Source organism: Eptatretus burgeri, unplaced genomic scaffold (assembly GCF_056783735.1).
Source record: "Eptatretus burgeri isolate ZD-2024b unplaced genomic scaffold, Ebu_testis_v1 Ebu_testis_scaffold_3160, whole genome shotgun sequence".
Classification (NCBI taxonomy): Eukaryota; Metazoa; Chordata; class Myxini; order Myxiniformes; family Myxinidae; genus Eptatretus; species Eptatretus burgeri.
Genome location: NW_028225108.1, coordinates 7,501 through 31,258, shown reverse-complemented (window position 1 = coordinate 31,258; position 23,758 = coordinate 7,501). Strand labels below are relative to the sequence as shown.

The 23,758-nt window shown below is 45.1% G+C and overlaps 1 protein-coding gene and 1 long non-coding RNA gene across 11 annotated transcripts in view; one reads left to right on the top strand and one right to left on the bottom strand.

Moving 5' to 3' along the window:
* LOC147006614 (leucine-rich repeat-containing protein 71-like) overlaps positions 1-11,127 on the bottom strand; it is a 38,298-nt gene extending 27,171 nt beyond the window's left edge. The window contains exons 1-8 of one of the 8 annotated variants that reach the window (XM_085868394.1): positions 10,358-11,127; positions 8,129-8,234; positions 3,860-3,983; positions 3,161-3,324; positions 2,374-2,449; positions 2,216-2,290; positions 2,003-2,071; positions 122-281 (exon numbers count right to left, since the gene is read on the bottom strand). In XM_085868394.1, coding sequence (XP_085724520.1) covers positions 122-281; positions 2,003-2,071; positions 2,216-2,290; positions 2,374-2,449; positions 3,161-3,324; positions 3,860-3,983; positions 8,129-8,180 — 720 coding nt within the window. In that variant the 5' untranslated portion in view covers positions 8,181-8,234; positions 10,358-11,127. The other 7 variants (XM_085868391.1, XM_085868395.1, XM_085868397.1 and 4 more) reach the window with 7 other exon arrangements.
* Positions 1-23,758, top strand: part of LOC147006613 (uncharacterized) — a 62,569-nt gene that overhangs the window by 33,898 nt on the left and 4,913 nt on the right. For all 3 annotated transcript variants that reach the window (XR_015054721.1, XR_015054719.1, XR_015054720.1), the window contains 2 exons: positions 3,141-3,328; positions 23,459-23,658. This is a non-coding gene — a long non-coding RNA (uncharacterized LOC147006613). The remainder of the gene's footprint in view (positions 1-3,140; positions 3,329-23,458; positions 23,659-23,758) is intronic.

Below are 23,758 nucleotides of genomic sequence, written 5' to 3'. Positions count from 1 at the left end.
TCCTGTTTGCAAATGATTTTCAATTTTGTTCAAAATCGAACAAACTAAATTGTTCCTCGATCATAAACTGGTGTTTGTGGACAGACAGACCAAGAGGTAATAACTCAGTGGTGTTCGTTACCTGAGCAATGGATGCTGCTCCTTGATCCGTGATAGGGTTGAAAGCAAGGTTGAGATTCAAGAGCACTCTGTTGCTCGACTTGGTGTTACCGAGAGCTTGGCCAAGCAGGTCGGCACCTTCGTCGTCGATCTGGTTGTTTCTTAGTGAGATGTGACTGAGACTGCAACGGAAAGTACCACCTTTCAAAGTGTGCATAGATTGGAAAAGTATGTAATTAAGCAAACAAATAAAATACTACAAAAGCACAACTTGAGATGATATTGAAAGGTAAAAACAGGAGTCCACTATTTCTCCCACATCGGTCAAAATATTGTGTCCTTGAGAAAATGTCACATTCGTCATTGATCTTATAACTTCAACAAGGCCTGTTCACCATCAGGGTCTGTTCAACATCCCTTACAGTGTGGTGAAGGTTAGGAAAACGCCCTGCGTGTGAAACACCAGGTTGGCAGTTTATCGCTGGATCGTGATTCTAACCCAGACTAGACGGCTCACAGGTGTCACCTCGAGGGTATCAAGCCGGCCGGCCTCCCTGAGCTTCGTTGTGGTGCAACTTTCACAACCGAATGGAACCAACAACTCCTCCGGTTCACGGACTATGAAATTATAAGGACACAAGGAGAAAGGGTCAAATGAACACTGGATAGATTGGAGTTGAAGCTGGGACCTGTCCTGGCAGTTTTGGCCACCTCAAAACAAAAAGAACTTTTCGTTCAGTTGAAGCTGTTTATTCAGTCACAAATATGAGACAAACAATTTCACAAAGAGTACTTTGAGTATACTGTATATGCGATCCCTCCAGGGCGTGGTTAATACATCAAAGGAAATTACCTGAACAAAGAGAGGCCTTTTGAAGAAACAACAGGTGGAACTTTGTAAGGTTAAAATCACAAACACAGGATGAAAAACGTCTTTTATCGGTGCTTGCTCCAGATTGTCTTGGGTGACGGGAGGATGAACACGGGGGTATACAAGATGAACATTACAGGGACTTTCAGGAAGGAAAGCAGGGAATTTGAAGGAGGTGGGCTTGGGGGTGGATTAACGGGGGTGGAAAAGATCAAGGATTTGGATGGGGGATGATAGGTGGTGAGGAACAGCTGTTTTGAAGGCCTGGAGGGAAGAATGGGATTGAATAGAGTGAGGGAGTTTATTCCAAAGGCGGGGAAAAAGAGGAATGAAAGAGTGAAGGTGAGCAGTGATTCGTGATTTTGGTAGTTTTACCATAAGGGGGTTGTTGGCGGACCTTGAGCGTCCTGCGGAAATGTGGTGGGGACAAATCGTGGAGAGAACAGTGGGAGGCAAGACTGGAGAGGAGACTGAGTGTGACAGGCAAGACATAGAGTGTGAGATTTGTCCGGATTGAAAGACATGTTCCACGTGTTGGACCAGTTTGTGATTTTATCGAGATCTGCAGTGAGCGAAGAAGCTGCTGCTTGCCGGTTTGAGGGATAGCAGATGGTACGGCAGCGGGGGGAGTCATCAAGAAAGAGATAAAGAGGATTTTCCAGAGAATGAGAGAGAGAGAGAGAGAGAGAGTAATTGGCATTTTACCTCATTATAAATGAAATTAACAATTCAGTTTCCCAAAGATTCAAGCATCATGAAAGCATGGATTCTGAGTTGGGAACACGAAGCATGCCAGGTTAGTCATACACAAGTACGAGTTCTCTTGGAAGGGACTTTAATGCAAGAGGAGGCCATTGGACCCATCAAAACCTGCGCTGTGACTGCCAACCTGTGGGTTTGTTTGCACTCTATCCTTTTCATTTGCAGAATATAACAACCTCCAGCAATAAATGCCCTTGTACAATCTTTCCTGGAGGCTTCATGTTGAACATAGAATGTGAGCAACTGCGTGGAATCACAAAGCGCACTTACAGGCCAAGGTTGTGTAACAGTCTGTTGTATGGCTGCTGAGGAATAGGGTTGCCCTCCAGTGTCACACATCTGGAAAATGGAATGAAGACCTGTGTTTGCATCCGGCGAAAGGTCGGTTCAAGTGTTCAGGACGAGCGGCATCCGAGGCAGTCATTCAGAATTTGATGCGTGCGCGTGTGAGTCGAGCGTTGCTTGCGATGACGAAGAACGTACCTGAGAGCACCGCACTGCGAAAGCGTGGACACGATCATGCTGAAAACATTGTCGCTGATCCAAGCGTTCCAGAAACTGCAAAAAAGCCAAGATGCATTAAGATGATGATCCATGACCAAAAAAGGTAGAACAATGTTGATTTGTGAGGGAGCACACACCTGATGGAGCATAAAGTGGAAACAAATGGCAAACACGACTTCAGAACTTCCATGAAATTCTCATTCAATCTCCAACCTGCACAAAGGAAACTTTATTTAATTTTTTTTCCCCCCTGATTTTAAGAAGAAAACAACAATATAAATGTCTCCAAATAGATAATACCCTTATTCTGTTTATTTTTTATTTTTCTCTTCCAGACTATTTTCTCTTAAACTGGTCGACCAGGGACCATATAACCAACATCATGATGAAGGTGGGCCGACATGGCTGGCCTCGTGGGAGTACAGTCGCCTCGAAGCAGTCTGGGTTTGAGCCCCGACCCAGCTATAAACCGCCAGCTCGGTGTTTCACAGACAGGGTGATTCATCAATGTGTGTGCCGTCCCTCGGGATGGACGTTAAACTAACGTCCCATCTGTCAGCATTCGTTGGTGGATGACAAAAGGTCCTGCTTTTTTCGGGATAGTAAGTGAGCTATCACCGGCACCGTGGCCAAATTCCTGCCCCAACCTACAGAGGGCATTGCATCACAGCAACAGCAGCACAGATTACTTATCCACCATTCTTACTGATGAATCACGAGATGATGGCATCTCGACAGAGAGTTGGGGTCGGGGGGTTGAGGAGTTTGGGTGGGGAAGGGGTCTTAAGACTTGGAGTGGGGAGGGAATTTGAAGACTTTTGAAAGGAGGTGTATATAGGAATGTATATATGTGCATGCACATCAGATGTATATTCATCAATCACGACTTTTCTTGCCACCACAGACCCGTTCGGTTCTCACAACCTCGGATGTGCAATGCGCAGATTTCTCTTCTTCGTCCATCATTTCCTTCGTACTCCGCCAGGATGCACGGAATGAAGGACGGGACTCGTTCGCCGATGCAGCGTTCCGATGATTCAAAGCTCGCCGCGCTGCTCATTGTGCTTCGACTATGAACCACCGTCCCTACAGGTAAAATGTGATGTTTGAAGAAACACGAGTTTCAGAATGAAAACAAATGAGTTTAGTCATTCCAAAGATGTTCTTCATTTATAAGATGGAGAAGTTTTTTAAAGGCATAATTATGACGTCATAGGTTGCGTGTTATGGCGCCATCCTGGAAAAACCGAAAAACTTTGCACCTCTATATCTCCAAAACCTCTCCATGGGAAAAATTTACACATGACTCATTGTCAAGTACTCCCCTTGGGGAATAAGGTTTATTCATGATGATGATGCCATCGGTGGCTTCATTATGACGTCATAATTCGACACCTTCGGTGGCGCAGGTGACAATCCCCTTCTTCAAAAAAAAACTTTCTTAAAATACTGTACATGAAATGACTGCATTTCATTCAGACAAGAGTCCAATTAGGATCCTAACAATTTGAAATAAAACGCGTACAATACAAAATTATAATTTTTTTAACACATATGATACAAAATTATGTCTTTTTAAAACTAAAAATGTGATTCTTGTTTGACTGCAGGTGATACTTTCCTCTTTCGCTCAATGAGTTGGAATCAAAATAATATTTCGGCACCACGGGAGGAATGTCTTTGATTCCTGATCGGGCGCAGAGCTCTTCTAAATCTTGCTCGAAGTTTCCTGTGCACCGGTAGCCCTCTGTGGAACATCATAACACAATATTTCATGACGTTTCAGGAAGTCAACATTCTTTTCCCACTTTGCGGCAATCAGATCGGATATGTACAGTATATGTGGAACCGAGATGTATGCAATGTGTGTATCGCGTATTTGTGTGTGTGCGGTATGTTTATAGGAATGTATGTACATATATATTGTGACGTCCACGGGACTTGAACAGTCCCGCCAACGTAGAATGAGCCGAAACGATGGAGGCGGTTTATTTATTTATAACCCAAACATGGCGGTTCTAATCGCTCTACCGCAAACGGGACGAGGAAGGTGGCACGAGTCACTTTTCACTGAGTTGATGATGTTTATTTGTTTTTATTATTACCAGAAATAACAAGACTCGGCAAGAAGAGGGATCCGGGGCGATTCGACGGGATGGTGTGGGATCGGGCGTGGGGAAAAACACAGACAATTCCAATGAATATACAGTTCTCAATCCCTCTAAGGCGCCAAGCACACACACACACACACACACACACACACACACACACACACACACACACACACACACACACACACACACACACACACACACACACACACACGTAGCTATTTCTGGTGGTCAGGCTGGACCGTGGTGTGGACGCAACTGTCCCTGGATCGGCGTCGGACGAGCTGGCCTTGCTCTCGTCAGGGGGGCAGGAGAAACCGTGGTGCTGTCGACCTCCTGGTCTTGGCCCAAGTCCGCTCACAGCCGCCAGGGAACCAGTTCTGGCGCCAAGTTGCGAGCAGGAGAGGGAGGCAGGTCCGCCCGCCGTTCGACCCCGTACTCCGAGTCAGCAGAACCCCAGAGCCAACCAAGGTGAGGCACGAGGCTCGGCAAGGCTCCAGGACACGATGAAGAACACGATCGATTCAGCACAACAACAAGGACGCTCTCTGCCGCCACAGGGAACCACACCAAAAAACACGATCTTTTGGTTGTAATCTTCTTCCTCTTCCTTTTTGACCCCGAACAGAACCTTTTTATCCTTGGTCCTCGTCACTTCCAATCGAGCCGTTTATTGGCCCACCGCCATCGCCTTCCGCCAATCGTGATCACGGGGCGGAGCCATCCGCTGCACTGTCCTCTGACGTCACGGCCAGTCTCCAGGGACTACTAAAAGGGGTTTACGCAGACACCCTTACCCTATCCCGTGTCCCTATCTAATTACGTGACAATTATCATTTCCCCCCTTGAAGAAATGAACATTTACTAGACAACTTATCACCACTGAATTGCTACTTATGACATCGAGATCCTGGTAAACTCGAACAGCATGGCATACCTAATTAAACATCCTAATTACCCTTTGAATGCATATGCCCCCCTCAAACGTAACAATATGTATGTTTCATGCGTACAGTATGTATGCATGTAAGTGTATTTAAAGTGCCCCTCGAAAGTCTGCACCTCCTCTGAAAATTTTCATCTTTTTTTTGGCCTCAGAGCCTGGAATTAAATTGCATTAAATCAGACTTTTCCCACCTTTATATACACATCGTAAGCCAGAACTTGCAAATGAAAAACAAATTCCACAAATTTCCAAAAATTAATTAAAAAGTACAAAACGAGAATATTTTGGTTGGATGATTGTCCACCCCCCCCTGAGTTAATACTTGCTGGAAGCACCTTTGATAGCAATTACAGGTGTGTCTGTTGGGATAGGTCTCTCCCAACTTGGCACACCTTGATTGGGTAATACTTGCCCATTCTTCTGCACAAAACGGTTCAAGCTCAGTCAAGTTGTGTGGGGAGCATTGATGGAGAGCAATTTTCAACCCATGCCACAGATCTTCGATTGGATTTTGGTCAGGGCTCTGCCTGGGCAACTCAAGGACATTTATCTTTTGTTCCTCAGCCACTCCAGTGTAGCTTGAGCTGTGTGCTTCGGGTCGTTGTCATGCTGAAAGATGAACTGCCGTCCCAATATCAGCTTTCTTGCAAAGGGCAGCAGACTTTCTTCGAAGATTTTTCTGTATTTTGCTCCATTTTCCCTTCTTTCCTGATGAGTGCCCCAGTCCCTGCTGATGAGAAACATCGCCACAACATGCTGCCACCACCATGCATCACAGAAGGGATCTTTGAGTGATGTGCTGTGTTGGGTGAGTGCCAAACGTAACGTTTTGCATTTCGACCAAAAAGTTTCATCTTGGTTTTGTCAGACCACAAAACTTTTTGCCACATGGCTTCAGAATCTCCGGAGTGTTTTTTTTCATACCTCAAACAGGACTCAAGGTGGGTTTTTTTGAGTAATGGCTTCCTTCTTGCCACCCGACCATGCAGGCCAGACTTGTGGAGTGTCTGGGATATTGTTGTCACATGCACCCAATGACCAGTCTTTGCCGTAAAGGCAAGTAGCTCTTTCAAAAGTTGGCATTGGCCTCTTGGTGGCCTCTCTGATCAGTCTCCCCCTTGCTTGGTCATGTAGTTTGGAAGGACGGTCTGATCTCGGCAGGGTCTTGGTGGTACCATGCGCTATCCACTTCTGAATGATTGTGTTGAATGTGTTCCAAGGGATATTCAAGGTCTGAAATATTTTTATACCCATCTCCTGATCTGTGCCTTTCCACAACATTATCCCGATCCCGGAGGTCTCTTGAACGCTGATTGGTGGTAATGGTTGAGTCTTTTACTGTGATATGCACTTCCCAGCAGACGAAACCTACAGGAACGGCTGATTTTATTCTGAAATAATAAGAATCACTGCAATTTTACAGAGGTTTGATAATAATAATATGATAATATGAGTTTGCCAAAACTTCCAGGGTCTGTTGGCCATCTCGTCAGCCCACTTCTTTCTCCATTGAATGTTGGCTGGTCGAAGAAGACGTTTTCTCCAAGCTGCTCTCCATTGGTAGCCCCGTTGATGAAGGTACCGCACGGCAGTTCTTGAGCTAACCTGGACCTCCTCTGCAACATCTGCTACCTTGCAATGGGGAGTTTTCTCAATGGACCGCTTGACAGCTCGAAGACATCTTTCTGAGGGCCCAGATCGATCAGAACGAGAAGCTGTGGATTCCTTGTCTTCGCTGGTGAATTGCACAATCACCTGATTGACCGTAGGAAGCGGAATGCCAAGGTTCTGAGCTATCTGACACTGGCTGACTCCACCTTCCGAATGGCCAATAATTCATCCTCTTTGAAAATCGGAAAGTTTGTGTGCTCCCTGGATTTGAGGCATAGTTAATTGTCATACAAGACCCAGGAACTCGTTTCTGCAAATAAATAGTCGAATATTAGTTCAAATCACTGAGTAAAACTGTGTTATACAGATGAAATGAAGAAATTTAAGTTGTCTATTTACTTCTGTCATGTCGTCTGAACAATTTCCAATTCGCTTCTCATTTCAATTTACAATGTTTCAACTCCAACCGTGTCCGTCATCCTGCCTGCTCCAGTTTCTTTCCCTGCTCTTTACATCTCCACTGGGCCATGGTTGGATTCCCCTCGAAGACCCAGCAGCCGTGGCCTCCATGCCCACCCACTTGGGGTATGCCCTCCGCCCGCAGGCTGCCTGCTGCAGCCTCCGCTCGGGACTCCCACGGGGTCCCTCCCTTTGCGTCTCAGTGCTCCCACTCCTGCACCAATGTCCATGAGGGACACTGCACAAATTTGCCTTTGCTCTACCACCTCCTTTCCTGAAAGGCTTGTGGGAGATTATTTTTGCACCCCCAATTTGCCTGCTGGCTCTATCCTCTCCAAGGGTTCCTGGGGACATCAAACGCGCCCAACACTCCGCCCAACGTTTCTGTTGAACATTCCGGGCCTTCAGGAAAGCCTAGAGAGAGCATTTATATTCATCCCTCTCTAATCTCCAGAGGCATGCGCTCGCATGCATGCTCAATCATGTGGCATCCCCTGCTCTCCCCCCCGGCTTGCTCGGCGCATCCTGCGCAGGATCCGTGCTGACACACTCACCACACACATTTTACAAACACACACACACACACACACACACACACACACACACACGGAGTAGTGTTCGTTATGAGGAAATTGTGTTTCATTTCATTTATTTTGAGAACATTTTGGGGTTCCATCCACAATGTCGTTTGAGAAGAGTTTCAGAAATGCTTCAGATCTGCATCTCCAATCATATGTTGTGCCCTTTAATTTGGTAAACCCTCACCATCGTTTTGAAGACCATCATCATGTTCGAGAGTGACTCTTTCCGCTGACATCACTTTCACTTCCTTCAGAAAGTTATTCTGATTTCTCTTCCACGATCACCCAACCTTGAGTTTTGTACAAGGGATAAAGGTTGCAGAAAACATGAAAACATCGAGAAGTGAGACTTGCTTTAAAAATAAATAAATAAGCAAATAAACAAATAAATAAATACAAAACAATGTTCCCAATTATCTCTCAACTGATATTATTATCCCAGCACTTTTTGAAAAGGGGGGACATTGTAATTGGCTTCATCTGTCTGTGCGCCCGTCCGTCCGTCCGTCACTCTATCTCCTCCTAAGAGGCTGGGCAGAAATCCACCAAACCTGGGACTCATGAAACGACATGCAATCAACATTGGAGACATATGAAATATGTTCCCATTTTTTGGGATTTGACTCCCCGGTTCATGCCCCAAGTGGTGGGGATTCGAGTTAACCCCGGTTCGAGTTAAACCTGCTTTACTGATCCAGTGAAAACCTTCTCTACAAGCTCGCTATTTCATTTCATTCAATTATCAGGCTTTTCACTTTCAATGTCAACCATCAGGTGAATTATAATCAGTGAAAATGTCCTCAGGTTCTGATTTCCCTCAATGAACCAGAAAATGCAATCACGTGATGCACTTCCAAGAAGCACTGGAAGCTCAACTCAAGGAGAGGAGTTGACATGTGAGAGCAGCAACCATTGTGCTTTGGTGGACCTCATCACTGGAGATGTCTGTAATGTTGAACGTTTTTGATTCCACAGAATCCAGGAGAGACCGATGTGATGTTGGAGACACAAGCCCAGAAAAGGAGAGCAGTACTCCAATTTATCTGTGGACAATGGCCTCGATGTTGTGAGCAGTTCTCATTTCTCAAGGAATGACTCGGAACAATGGAGGACACCCGGTGTGTGTGACTGGCTTTGGAGGCCAGCTTTGTTATGTGGAAAGGTCATGACTGATGGAGAGGCCAAGAATTTCGAGAGACTAGACCTCTTTCAGTGGAAATCCATGCGAAGAGGTGGGTTCGTTTGACGATCCTTCTGGAGCGACAGGGTTGATTTGCCAGGATTGAAACTATTCCATTTATCAGATCAGCATCTACATTCCAGATCAGCAGTGAGAGAGAGAGAGACTCAGCTGCTGTCAGTCCAGCAAGTGGGATGGGGACACTGCACACAATTGGAGAGGTCGTTTATGTAGATGATGAACAAAACTGAACCGAAGACACCACGTTGGTGTCGCTTCCGCCAGTAGGGGGAAAAAAAGGAGAGGTTTCCATTGAGAGCAACGTGTTGATGGTGTGGGTGGGAAGAATTGAAGAAGACAGGTGTGAAGATGGCCTTGTATGACGAGAAGTTCACCTATTATTTGAAACTTTGCTGACAGAGGAGCAGCAGCTTGTCCGCAGTGGAGTGAATGGGACAGAATCCACACTGACGGTCAGAGATGGAGCTGTTTGAAAACAGGAAAGATTTGGACATCAGAAACAATGATGGATTTGATGACTGTACTTGTAATTGGAAGCAAGCTCACCGGTCTCTCGGTGGTACGGAGTCTGTTTTGTACCCTTTTGGTGGACGCGAGTGACTTCCATGCGGTCAAAGGAGGAGGACCACGTTTAAGAGGAGAAACAAGAGCAGCAGAGCAGATTTCCGAACACAGGAAATGGTCATCAGGACCTGCAGCCGAAGGAGGCCGAGGCCGGTCCCCGACTTTCTGTTTCCTGACAATGGACCCCAACACCTCTCAGACCCCACCACCCCTCCGTTCTCCGAGGTCTTTATCATCAACGAAGGACAGTCAATCAGACGAAACTCTGAAAATAATTTTCCTAATTATCCATGGATTGGAAAACCCCATTTCGTTCCACAGAATGACAGGAGTTTCCTCGAAGTACACTGACATGAATATACCAGGCAGGTGCTGCAGTTCCCCCCCCACCATTCACCACACGAAGTCACAACACCACCCAGCCGTCCCGACTCCTCGGCAATGAGACTGGTGAACAGACAGGAAATAAAAAAACCAACAAACACACGTTCAATTCGAAGGGAAATTTAACATCAAAAACGATTTTTTTTAACCACAAAATACAACCCACAGCTCCAGGACAGGCCCGCTCAAACAAAAAAAAACTGTTTCAACGTCATGACGTCACGCGCTCAACGGCGTGACGTCATTGGCGCGCAGCCAACCAACGTGAATAAACGTGATACGCCGCGTTGTTCCATCAACTCGGATGAATGTGCTTCAATTTTCGTTCGTTTTCAGTTTCCGATGAGAATAATTTTTTTTTACCACATTCGTTGCAAATTATTTTTCGAGAACATTCGAAATCGCCTCACACTTATTGAGCCGGTATTCGCAAAGACGAATAAAAAACAAGAATCTTTGTGGTGGATCACGACGCATTTTATTCCTCCGAATAGCAATGTACAAGCAAAAAGTCTTTAAGGTCTTTGTTCCTTCCTTTTGTTCCGAGTAACACGTTGAAATCATTCGAAAGCTATGACGTCATCTGACGTAACTTCCTGTCTTTAAGCCCCGCCCTCGCGGGGTGAATCGATCGGTTGCGTATCCGTATTATTATTTTATTATCATTATTATGACATTCTTTCTGGAAACCGCTTGTCGGATTGACACGAATTTTTCACCAGATGAGCAACTGCTCATGGAGAATGTTTTAATGATAATTATGACGTCATAGGTCACGTGGTGTGTGGCACTCGGGTTGGAAAATAAAGGAGCAATGTTGGACCTTTATAATCTGAAACCGTTCCGTGTAAAAAGTTGAAACTCGAACCCATCGAGTACTCCCCATGGGGGAAGAAGTGATTTTAAAAAAAATGATGTCAAAGGTGCCTTCGTTATGACGTCATAATTGCACACGTCGAACGCCACATCCGATCAGTATGAACATTTTTGAGGGTCATCTTTGGATAAATTTATCAACACAAAAAATAATTATGACGTCATTGGTCACGTGGTTCAGTTGCCATATATATGTGTATATATATATATATATATATATATATATATATATATATATATATATATATATATATATATATATATATATGTGTATATATATATATACCTGGTGTTGGCGCAGTGGTTCGGTCAGTGGCTTGGAATCCAAAAGGTCCTGAGTTCAAGCCCCGTTGGGCCACTGAATTAATACACCAGGGGGTTGACTCAGCCTGTCATCCTTCCGAGGTTTGCAAAGTGAGTACCAGTGTACTGGCCGGTGTTAAATATGAAAAATATCATATTTAAATAAATATGTACTGGTTAAAATAGGTGTACCATATCCCTGTATCGTAAGAGGCGACCAGGGTTGCGTCAGGAAGGGCATGCGGCGTAAAACATGTGCCAAATCACAATGCGGATCATACGGATGATCCGCTGTGGCGACCCCTAACGGGAGCAGCCGAAAGAAGAAGAGATATATATATATATATATATATATATATATATATATATATATATATATATATATATATATATATATATATATATATATATATATATTTTTTTTTTTGAATCTGCGTTCTTTTTAAATTTTTATTCATTTAATAAGGCTCACTTGGCTGCACCTGGATGGGTTTGAGGGTGGCGGAGTAGCAATTGAAACCCCAGTCCTTTCCAGGTTCCTCCTGATGACTTCATCTCTGTTGTTTTTGTTTTGCTTGTTCGGGTTCCTTCTGATGACTCCAATGCAGTCCCGATTTTATTTGGTCTTAAGTTTGATTTGAATTTCATTTTTTTAATTCCAAATTTGGCACCAGAAGAGTTGGCTCGCACCAAGTCCTATAACGCCGACAATATACCCCATCCACTCTCTTCTCCACTTCCTTTACCTCCCCTCTAATTTCATCCCCTTCGCTCCCTTCGCCTCCCCCACAATCGCCCTGGTTGTTTGTTATTATCTTTCTGTTTCATTTTATTCTCTCCCCTTCTTTTCTCGCTGTGAGAGATAGAGACAGAAAGAGAGCCCACAGATGAGGGTGAAGCAGAGGGGTGAGTTTTCCATTGGCCCTCTAATGCCTTGTTCTTCATTGCCCGGCCTGCGAGCCACTGGCAGTACCTGGTGGCCGAAAGTGCGTCCGATAATAAATAAATGTGAAAACACCCCATCAGAATCCGCCAGAAACGCTGTCAAATTGACCCATTGAAAAATGAGGAATGAACGAGTGATGGAATAGACAGCCAGAGGTGACGGAGTGTGAAAGTTGAAACTTCATAACCCCGGCTGTTTATTCCTTCACCGGACCTGCAACAATTCTCAGGTGTGCCATTTCTACACATTTCCTTCTGGACAGAAAGACTACTCTCTCTCTCTCTCTCTCTCTCTCTCTCTCTCTCTCTCTCTCTCTCTCTCTCTCTCTCTCTCTCTCTCTCTCTGTCTCTGTCTCTCTCTCTCTCTCTCTCTCTCTCTCTCTCTCTCTCTCTCTCTCTCTCTCTCTCTCTCTCTCTCTCTCTCTCTCTCTCTCTCTCTCTCTCTCTCTCTCTCTCTCTCTCTCTCTCTCTCTCTCTCTCTCTCTCTCTCTCTCTCTCTCTCTCTCTCTCTCTCTCTCTCTCTCTCTCTCTCTCTCTCTCTCTCTCTCTCTCTCTCTCTCTCTCTCTCTCTCTCTCTCTCCACAATCCCAGGTTGTCCACACATCAAACATCCATCACAGTAATCGGGTTTGAGTTTTGCTGGAAATTAAATTTCTTTTTCATTCATTGTTCTTGTGAAAGTTCCTTCCTTGTCCACAAATGCTAGATTATTTACAGAAATCCTTTATAAAATGGATTATGGTAGTTTTCATTCTCTGAAATATTTACACTTCCATTGTTTTTGATTTGTAGAATGCAAAATATTTCAGTCGAAGAGGGCAAACCTTGTTGCGTCAATCGAGATGTAAGTTGTTTGCGTCTTCATCGATTGAGTATGATTTTCGGGTGAGGGTTTTGAGGGACCTTCAAGGTGACAAGACGTGATTTGCGAGGTCTGCTGGAGGCAGGATTTCTAGCTCACATCTTGGCACCTGGAGGAAGGTGTCGACTCATGATTCTTGAATGTGAGAAGGTCGAGAAGTGAGGTCGGGCTGCCACGTGAGTCGTGGTGAAGAGAGGAGTTGAGGAAGCAGAAAGTATCTTCAGTTCTTTTCCTTCAAACTCCTCTCTTCAACACGAACATTCAACTACATGTTCTTCCGAGGATTTTTTGTCGTTATTCTTCACCATTGAGGGACACGACCACAACCGATATACAGCCCGATATCTCAAAAAATTATGGACGGATATGCACGACAGTTATTGGACTGGTTGGGTGGGTGACAAGGACGAAATGATTCGATTTTGGTGAAGATTCGCATCCGAGAATTTAAATATTTTAATTGGTGATTCTTCACGCATTGAGAGATTGGGCCAAAAATGATATATCGCACGATATCTCAGATAGTTGGAGATGAGTTATGGCAAAATTAGGTAGACGAGTTGGTTAGGTGACAAGAACAAGTCGATTCGATTTTGGTTCAGGTCGGAATCCAGATCCGGCCTCTTGGTGGGATAAAATACCGGAAACCGCTCAGCCTCGTGGAGGTATGTGCTCCACTGAGTGCCTTCTTATTACCCTCGCTGATGGAGAGGGTGTTGTGTTTGTGTCCGTTTGTTACTTGCAAAATCGAAGATGTTTCAAATGTATTGGTCAGTCAGTGTTGTTATTCTGTCTTTATCGCCGACAGGTCACAATTCCAAACTGATCTTCACAAAACTTCATCACATGGCCGAGTTTGTTATGAGCAAGAAGCCTGTTGTTTTTGAGGTCGAAAGGTCAACAAATCTTTCAATTTTCTAAAATACTCAATCCCCATGTGATTGTCTAGAAATTTGAGGAGGAGTTGAGAGGGACATTTGAAGAGCAGTTGGGGGAGAGGGAAGGACAAAACAGTGGGGAACAGAGACATGAGGAGATCTGTGGAAGGGAAAGGGATGGGGCAGGGAACACAGGGGAAACAAGATGGACATTACAGGGACTTTCAGGAAGGAAGGCAGGGAATTTGAAGGTGGGTTTGGGGTGGATTAGCTTGAACAGAAAAGATCATGGTTTTGGATGGGAGAAGACAAGAGATGGTGGGGAACAGCTTTTTTGAAGACCTGGAGGGAAGAATAGGATTGAAGAGAGTGTGGTAGTTTGTTGCGAAGGTGGAAAAAAGAGGAATGAATGAGTGAACGTGAGCAGTGACTCGTGATTTTGGTAGTTTTACCAGAAGGAGATTGCTGGCAGACCTTTAGCACCCTGCGGAAAAATGGGACAACATATCTCAGACCGAGCGGGCTGGAGGGCCGGAGAGGAGATGAAAGAAGACAGAAAGACCACCGACCTGCCTGCGGTGAGAGAGTGAGAAACCCAAAGACTCAGCCTCATCGTGGGAGATGCAGGTCACGTCAGGTGTGGGAGCATGCGCCAGAGCAGCGCGTCGCTGCGTCCACTTTCCGCCGGTACTCCAGGGGGCCTCCGTCTGGCCATCCCCCAGGCAGATGCCTGGCCCATCCCCATCTCCTTGAGATGCCGATCAACCTGCTGCAACCACGAGGCACATGGTCGGCCCATTGGCCTCCTCCACTCACGAGGCTCCTTCGCTGAGAGTATCTGGTGAGCAGGATCAGCGTCAGGAAAACGAGCCACATGTTCATACAGCCACAGTTGACGCTCACGGACCATGCAGGTAACAAATCTCATTTGAGTCTCTCTCAGCAACCGCTCGTTCGACACAAAGTTCGACCGGCGATAGCCAAGGATTCTCCGAAGAGACCTGGTACCAAAGGAATTAAGTCTCCGTCTCAGATCCTTGGTTGGAGTCCAAGTCTCAGATCCATTCTTCTCCCAGGTCTTCAAAACAGCTGTTCATCACCATCTCTCATCTTCCCCCATCCAAAACCATGATATTTTCTGCCCCCGTTAATCCACCCCAAACCCACATCCTTCAAATTCCCTGCTTTCCTTCCTGAAATTCCCTGTCGTGTAAGGACCTGTAAGTCCCTGCAGTGTCCATCTTGTTTACCCCGTGTTCCCTGCCCCATCCCTCTCTCCTCCACAGATCTCATGTCCCTGTTCCCCAATGTTTTTTCCTTCCCTCTCCCACCACTCTTGTCTCCTGCTCCCCTTGTTGTGCATTCTGCGTTCGCTCTCATCTGACCCTTGAGATTTTATCCAAAAAAAAAAAAGTTCGATTATATATTAATGGTGATATTGCGACGAATAAATCAGTACATTCATAGATTAGGTTAAGGGGTACAGAAATTGGGCAGGCATGACGTGCCAAATGGACTTCTCATGTGTCTGAATTTCCTTCTGTTCACATGTTTTATGACTTGGTGTTGGCTTCATGGTTAAGAGGGTTGGCTAAGGGATTGTGTGGTGTTAAGTTCAAGCTCCTGTCAGTCCACTGAATCAGCACCAGGTACTCTCATCCTTCCATGGCTGGTATAATGAGCACCATCATGCTGGTATCAGGGTCACTGCATCAGTAGCATCGCTGTGCCCACAGAGAATGATGCAGCCAAGCAGCCACAAGGCTGCAGACAAATATCTGACATAACAAGTTTAAAATGTTGTTTTTATTGAAAGCACCAATCTTTGAAGCATTTTGGAATATTTTGGAATATGAAGCAATATGTTTTCTTTTTTATATATTTATTTTTATACATCATCATCATATGCGAGTGAAACTTGCTTGCTGTGGGTTCCTGGAAAATGTTATTCTCGCTCAGAAGTTTTATGTATTGTACAAGATTTGTGAAGAACAACTCACAAAACAGGTCTGTTGTTTTTATTAATGAATTTATTAATTTTTCTGTGTATTCACAATGACATTTCATTCCTGTTTGAAGGCGTATTGTATTATAATTTGACCCGGGATCATTTAAAATTGTAATTTTGTGTTTTGGTAATGAACTGCATTGTATCATAAAGTGCAAAATTTAAATTACAATGAATCACATGACACATTTAAAATGTACTGTTATGTGTTATTATGTCGCATATCTCATGGAATTCATTGTTTGCTATTTCTTTCAAATCTCAAGCAATGGAGATTGTTATCCACATGATGTGTCAGCATTTGCAAGATGTTGCATACTGTGCTTGTAAATGTCAAGAGCACATCACTTGTGTGCACTCAAAACAATACTTTCACTCGTGTGACACATTCCTTGATTTAAGTGCAATTATGTTTGAAATTGGCATTATTATTCTATGAAAATAATCACAAGATTATGGGCTTTTTGAAAAAGTCATTTTTCCAAGCTTCCATGGCAAGCAATGACTTTTTGTTTTTGATTTGTGTTTCAATCAATTGTTGAATTGCCTGCACATTGTCATATTTTAGCCTCTTGTGAGCATGAGCTCTCAGGGTCCACGAAAGTTAATTCCACTTCATCACTGATGAAAGTGATTTGCAGTTTGAGGAAAAATGGCACATGAAATATGTTATCACAGGAATACCTTTGAGAGGTTGGAAGTTTGAGGATGAATATAAAGTTTGAACATACTGTTGCGAATTCGCACCGCCGGCGTGCGGACGGCCGCGTAACTCGAATCGCGGCACGTCGCCCACCGGACGGACAATTCTGTCGTGACCCCCTCGGACCAACGCCAGAGCTAGTCACGGGCGGGCCTTTCGACGTCACCACAATCGTGCCAATCGGCCACCTGCGTAGGATAGGGTTGTTCGCCAAACTCGACCTCCCTAAGTACCCACGCGGATGGTAAACCGGGCGATCGTACCTCGCCACAGGTCGACTCCGGACACGAGCCGCTTGGGCGGCCCGTTCCGTGCTATCGGGATAACCGAGCGGTGTTATCGTCGATCTGGACGGTTCAGATTAATTACCGGGATGTTGCACCCACGACGAACCCTTTACGTGAAGCAGGATGGAGAGTCAATGGAGAAAAGACAAAGCGAAACGGGCACAGTTCAACAGGCAAGAATTTTATTTCCCGGCACACGCAAAGCACGTATATACAGCTATACAATAATCAAAATGCACATATAACAGCCAAAGCAAAAGTAACAATGCAGAGCTACAACCGGATACGCACACACACGGCAACACTTAAACAGTTCTTCTTTACGAGACACGGCGCCACAAGATCCATACAAAAACCCCGCAAAGAAAATGGTGACTTCCCTTTGGGCCGTCGAGTCCCTCTCCCACGTCCGTCGGCATGGTCGCGCCTGGCCGCGACTCCGATCCCTGGCGTGGTAGGCGAGTCCTCTCCGGCGTGCCTCGCGCCGGCACGTGTTGGCCGCTCGACGCCACGGACGGGGTTTCCGGCGCTATCTTAGCGCGGATAGAAAGGGGGGGGGAGGGAAACGTGGTTGCTCGAGGTCGTGGTGTGGGGAATGGCAGACGCTCCGTCCCGCCAGCGGGGTCTCGGGACCGCACCACAGAATACCAGGCCAGCGGCCACCACGAAGAGGAGACGAAGAGGAAGAGCGAGCCGGAAGAGAGAGAAGAAGACGAAGAGAGCCAGAGGAAAGCGCTCCGCCCGTGTCCTACTTTTATAGCCCGGGGCTCTGCCCTTCACTCCGCCCCCATTTTCGGCTCCACCCTCCTTCCAGAGGGTTCTCGAAGAGGGGCGTTCCCTCACCCCGACCGCCTCACGCTGGTCATCCACCAATCGGCGGCGAGCTGCCCTTCCCCCTACCTTCACACCAAACGCGGGGAAAAATGGCGGGAAAAACAGGCGGGAAAACCTGCGCATCCTCGCAGTTCCCTCCTTTGCACCTTTGTTTGCCGTTTGGAAGCGAACGTAGTGGCGAAGATGTAGTAGCGTAGATGGTGGAGGTGGCGTGTTTGCAGTGTGGTTGGCGCTGTGATGGGGATGGCGTGGTTGTTGACATGTTGTGTGTTTGAAATAAAAGGAAGGAAAAAGAAAAATGACTGACTCAAAGCGTCGCAGCCCAGATGGATCACATAAATTCCCTCTATACAACGGGTTTGGGCTAACTACACATGTACCTATGAAGATATCTCACCTCAGGGCCCTTTATGGTGTAATGCGAATTTCCACAGCCATAACAATACATTTGGTGCATTGCTTGTGACTAACGCTGCTGTTAACCAGTCAATGTGTTGTACAAGTTGTGGGAAACACTGCAAATTAAAAAAAAACAATATATTGAAACACTGCAAATGTTCACACTTGAATCATATTATTCAGAGACCCCATAAAAATATCCATAACTGGAAGGGCACTCGGTAGAGCGAATAACCGCCATGCAATGTCTGATTCAGTGGAACACATCGGGTCCCACAACTTTTTGATATACCATGCTATACTGAGTATGCTGTCGGACCGCACTATTCGCCGGGGATACGTTCCTGGAAAATGCTGCGAATGGCAAATCCGTGAATAGCGGGGCATTGTTTCAATGGAAAAAGGGGGGATAGGTTCCCGGTGGTTCTTGAACCGCAAAAAATACCGCGAATGGTGAAGCTACGGATGTCAAGAATGTGAATTTGGCGCGTTGTTTCAATGGGGGAAAAGGGGATAGATTCCCGGCTATTCCTACTTCATAGGGGAAACTTACAAGTTTAAAATCATTTCGATTGTGAACGCACATGATTACAGTTTCTTGAAAAAATGCTTACAAATCAGAAAAAAAAAACACCAAAAACCATTTGCAATGTTTATTGAAGGAATGTGATGAACAATTTATGAAAAGTGGTTCACCAACCTTGCCATAAAAGTCAAAAACAAACAACAACAGCAAATATCGTTTCAAATCTGTATTTGCACAAACACATGAAACTTTTCATGTTGTTTGTGTTGAGGATGTTGAGGTCACAGAGAGATTCACTCACTTTGGCAGTGATTTTCATGTTTATAAACCATGAATATGGGGGGTTCATGAGTTGTGAATCGTGGGATCCGACAGGATGTCGTTTTTGGCCCTATCTTTCAATGGTGAAGAATCACTCCCATTTCTACTTTCTGTGACTTCAACTAATCCTGGGAATTCTTTCATAGAAATTTGCTCTCTCTCATGCACAGATTTATCCCATCTCGTCTTAAGTTGTCCTTCCCTTCCTCCCACCCATGGGACACTGAAGCTTGTGGTGACGCTGTTTTCCTGAAACAACTTGCCTTCGTATCATGGAAGGCAAATCCAATGAAGGCAATCTCAGTTCCTTCCACAAAGCGAGGAACAAGTGTGTGTCGACCCTGAGAAGAGCCATAAAACAACATCTTTCTAAACTCAAGTCTCAACTCTCAAACTTGTCCACTTCCTCCAAATCCTGGTGGCATCTACTTGAGTCTGTTTCTGGTGTTTGTTACTTCTCCATCCCTCCCTCACCAAAAATGGCTGCACAACTCACACGGCATGCGGAAAAGCTGAATGCCGAAACTCCGTATTTGCTTCTATAATATTGTGTCCCAAACCCATCGCTTTTTGTACCCACCGAACCCAGTCACACGCAGCTCTTCGAGGCGACCGTCCGCGTAGCATCTATTATACCAGTCAGTACATTGGTGCTAATTTCGCCGACCTCGGAAGGATGACAGGCTGACTCAACCTCACGTTGCGTTAATTCAGCAGCCAACGGGGCTCAAACTTATGACCCTAAGATCCCAAACCAGCCACCCGAACCAACAAGGCGTAGACCCTGCTGTTCTGGATCATCGTCGAATGACCATTAACGAGCACATGGTCATGCTCCTTCGGCACACCACCAGCGTTGGAATACCAAGTCCAGCGATGAGCCTGTGGGCGCTGAAACCATGAACCAGCCACCCTCAGTCCAAGACTTCTTGCAAAATGAAGGAACTTGGTGCGATTCTAGTTCACAGTTCCAGACCCATGGGGACCAACACACATCTCATTACCTTCCCTGTCATTTCCAATCGATGCATTGAAATCCCCCAAGACTAGAAGAGAATCTCGTCTGGGGCACTGATCAACCACAGACTCGAGTGTGGCATAGAATGTGTCCTTCACGGTGAGATCACTCAACTCAGTCGGAGCATAAACAGAGACCAGGGAAATGAACCCCAAGGAGTGACGAATCCTTTGTCTAATAATATGCTCGTTGACCGGTGTGACCTCAATTATCATTAGAGTCATCTTATTGGACACAGCTTCAGCAACTCTTTGGGCAGGTTAACCATCAGAGCGACCAGACCAATAGTAGGTGCAACAACCCGCCATGATATCGCCGCAATCCGGTCTCCGAACTTCAGAGTGCTGCAATGCTGATGTTCACACATCAAAGATTATGTCAGCTGACTTCCAAAAAGAGGGAAGATGACCCCGGGAAAATGATGGAGTGAAGAGAGCAGAATGTTTGGAAGTACAACGTGCTGTCATCTATCTATAATTCCAGCAATCTCTGTGTGTGTGTTTGTGTGTGTGTCTGTGTGTGTGTGTGTGTGTGTGTGTGTGTGTGTGTGTGTGTGTGTGTGTGTGTGTGTGTGTGTGTCTGTGACCGCTGTTTCTCAACAACCGCTGGTCCGATCTAATTGAAACTTGCCAGGTATATTGCTGGGGCCCTGAGGATGTGCCTTTTCTCCGTTTGATATTAATCGGACAAGTGCTTCCCAAGTTACGGCCATTTATTTACCAAACCAATGACAAGACACGTTGTTGCGTGGGCGTGGCCGATGGGGAAGGGAAGCTCAGCTGCGTTCCCCATTACGGGTTACAACGTACATAGTTCTGGAGAGTGATGACTTCGTGTATTCTTATAATTTCTCGATTTCTTATGCGCATTGATAGATAAACACAATGCCGCAAGTTATGATCGTTTTCATGAGACGGTGCATAAATTTCGGTAACATCAGAGTGCTGGTATGCTCCGAACCAGGAAGTAATTTTTTTTTCTCTCTTCTCTTCTCTTTGTTTTTTCTTGCGATGACATTGCGAAAAGGCAAAATACGTTGGCGCCAATTGAATAATTGGCCATTGAAACCTAAATTGCGAATCATCGTAACTGTGATATGCGAACTTCCGCGCCACGCACGTACGGGCACGCGAGAGCGAAGAAACGGCCTGTGTGGTTGTTGTTTGTTGCTCCTGGTTGGAATATTTATTTATTATTATTATTATTATTATTATTATTATTATTATTATTATTATTATTTGTTTTTTTTTACGGGCACGTACTCGTTTGATTAAATCCGTCAGGGAAGCGACGGGTACCTCTCCTGGTGGAACACACGTATAAAGATCAATTATTTATTATTTTATTTTTTTGTTGCTGCACGGACACGAAGCGAAAGGTGTTTGGGTTAAACGCTTGAGCTCAGATGATGACAGAGACAGGTGATCATCCTCTCTTCGGGATAGGATATTCCAGGCACTCACCCGAAGGGACAGTGTCAGGTTGACCCAAGGAGACCGTCGTCTGGTGTACGAAACCTGAGCACCACTCGGACACACACAAGACCGCAATTTGACCCGGGAAGGTTACCCCCTGGTTTTCCTCCTATCATCATGAATGGGGGTCCTGAAGGGTCCTGAATTAACTTTTTTCTCTAAACTTGATGGAATCAATCGGAACTTGCACAGACACAATGTCGGGGTTCCCTCATTATTAATCCCTGAAAGTTTCAGCTTCCTCGGCCAAATCCTCCGGGAGGAGTAGATGACACATACCCACATACCCACCTACATACCTACATACCCATATATAACTCCGTTATTGGGGGAAGATTGTCGATAAATACAAAAACAGAAAATAAAGAACGTTGATTCGAATCGAGGGAATAATCATCGACGAACTCGGACTCGATTTTCCACTTTCACAACACAATCTGAAACACAAACAATCCGTGAAAACGAAACGTTCAATCTTTACCTTCGCAAACTTTGTGGCGAAGGTTATGTTTTGATCGCTGTGTATTTTTTTTAATTTATTTGTGAATATGTGTGTTTGTTTGTTTGTTTGTTTTGAGCATAACTCCAAAAGTATTGAACTGAATCGCAGCAAATTTGGTGGGATGATTGGTTATTATCCGAGGAACATTTGATTAGATTTTGGGAGTGATCGGGTCAAAGGTCAAGGTCATGAAAAGGTCAAAATCGTCTTTTTACCATCGCGCGGTCAATTTGTATCCAATTTGCATGCAACTAATGCCAAAATGTTCAGAATTCAATGCCCCATCTTGTGATATGTGACATGACACAATGACGTAATAACCCTTATTAGCGGTTGGGAGTCAAATGTCAGGGGGGGGTCACGACATTGCAAAATGTGCGGTTTTAGTCATAATACAGTCAATTTTTATCCGATTTGCATGAAACCAACACCAAAATGTTGACTGTTCTGTTCCCCACACTCTAATATCAATTACAAAATTAAGAGTACAGAGGTCGAGGTCATGAAAAGGTCAAAATCGTCATTTTGCCATGGTGCGGTCGATTTTTATCCAATTTGCATGCAACCAATGCCAAAATGTTGTGAATTCAATGCCCAACTTGTTATATACGATATGACACAATGACGTCATTACCTTTGTTAGCGGTTTGGGTCAAAGGTCAGGGGGGTCAACGACCTTTATTATCATAACGCGGTCAATTCTTCTACAATTTGCATGTAAGTAGATTCAAAATGTTTAGAATTCAATTCCCTATCCTGTGATGTGTAATATTTGACAGTGACTTTATTCTTCCATGTTTCGTGTTTTGTCAAATGATGTACGTAGTTAGTTCAGACGAACTCTTATACGTCCTGTTCAGGCTAATATGTCCCTTTGGTTACCAGTTTGGGCATTGTACTTTTGCAGGATTAATTTTTGTATGAACCGTGCATTGTTAGTTTCTCAGTTGTTCTCAAACAATACAAAACAATTAACTGTTTTAATTGCACAATGAATGTTTGTTTGTTCACAATAAATAACTTATTTAGAAAACCAGAAACTCGGGTGTGCGAAATGCCCCTAAAATGCCAGAAAATAATTTCTTATAATGTGACCAGTTATCATCAGATTGACTTGACACCAACACCCAACAAGGTCAGGGAGTTCATACAGAAATTGTACAATTTACGTGAATCAGGGTCAAACAGCAGGAAATTTAATGTTTTTAAGCCTTCATAACACATATGAGATGGCAGATGTGGTATGGGATTAAATACCCTCACAATCAACGGTTTCTGGGGGGGGGGAGGGGCAAAATGTCGCGTTGGCGAAGGTATGCGCTCGACTGAGTTCCCGTTCAAGTTGTATTTATTTTAAATCATGGACACGTGATGTGGCGGGAACCAATCAGACACCGCGATCTCCTTGTTCGCTTTTTCCCCAAACAGCTCGCGCTCTTCACTCGGTTACCACAGCGTACCGTCCTTCACCCGACACGACGTGCGGTCCACCATGACCCGAGATCTCAGAGCGAACACCTCGGGATCCACGAGCGGCTCCGATGGAGGATACGTGGTCGGTCCGGGAGGTTCCCCGGAAGACCGCGGGTCCATGGTCGGATCACCCGAGGACAAGGGGTCCAGACCCGGTACGTGACGTTCACTTCGTACCGAGAACTCATGTTTCCCGTGCTGATCCGTGCTGTGTACTAACACAGGAACTCATTGATTTGGTGAATGTCACGATGT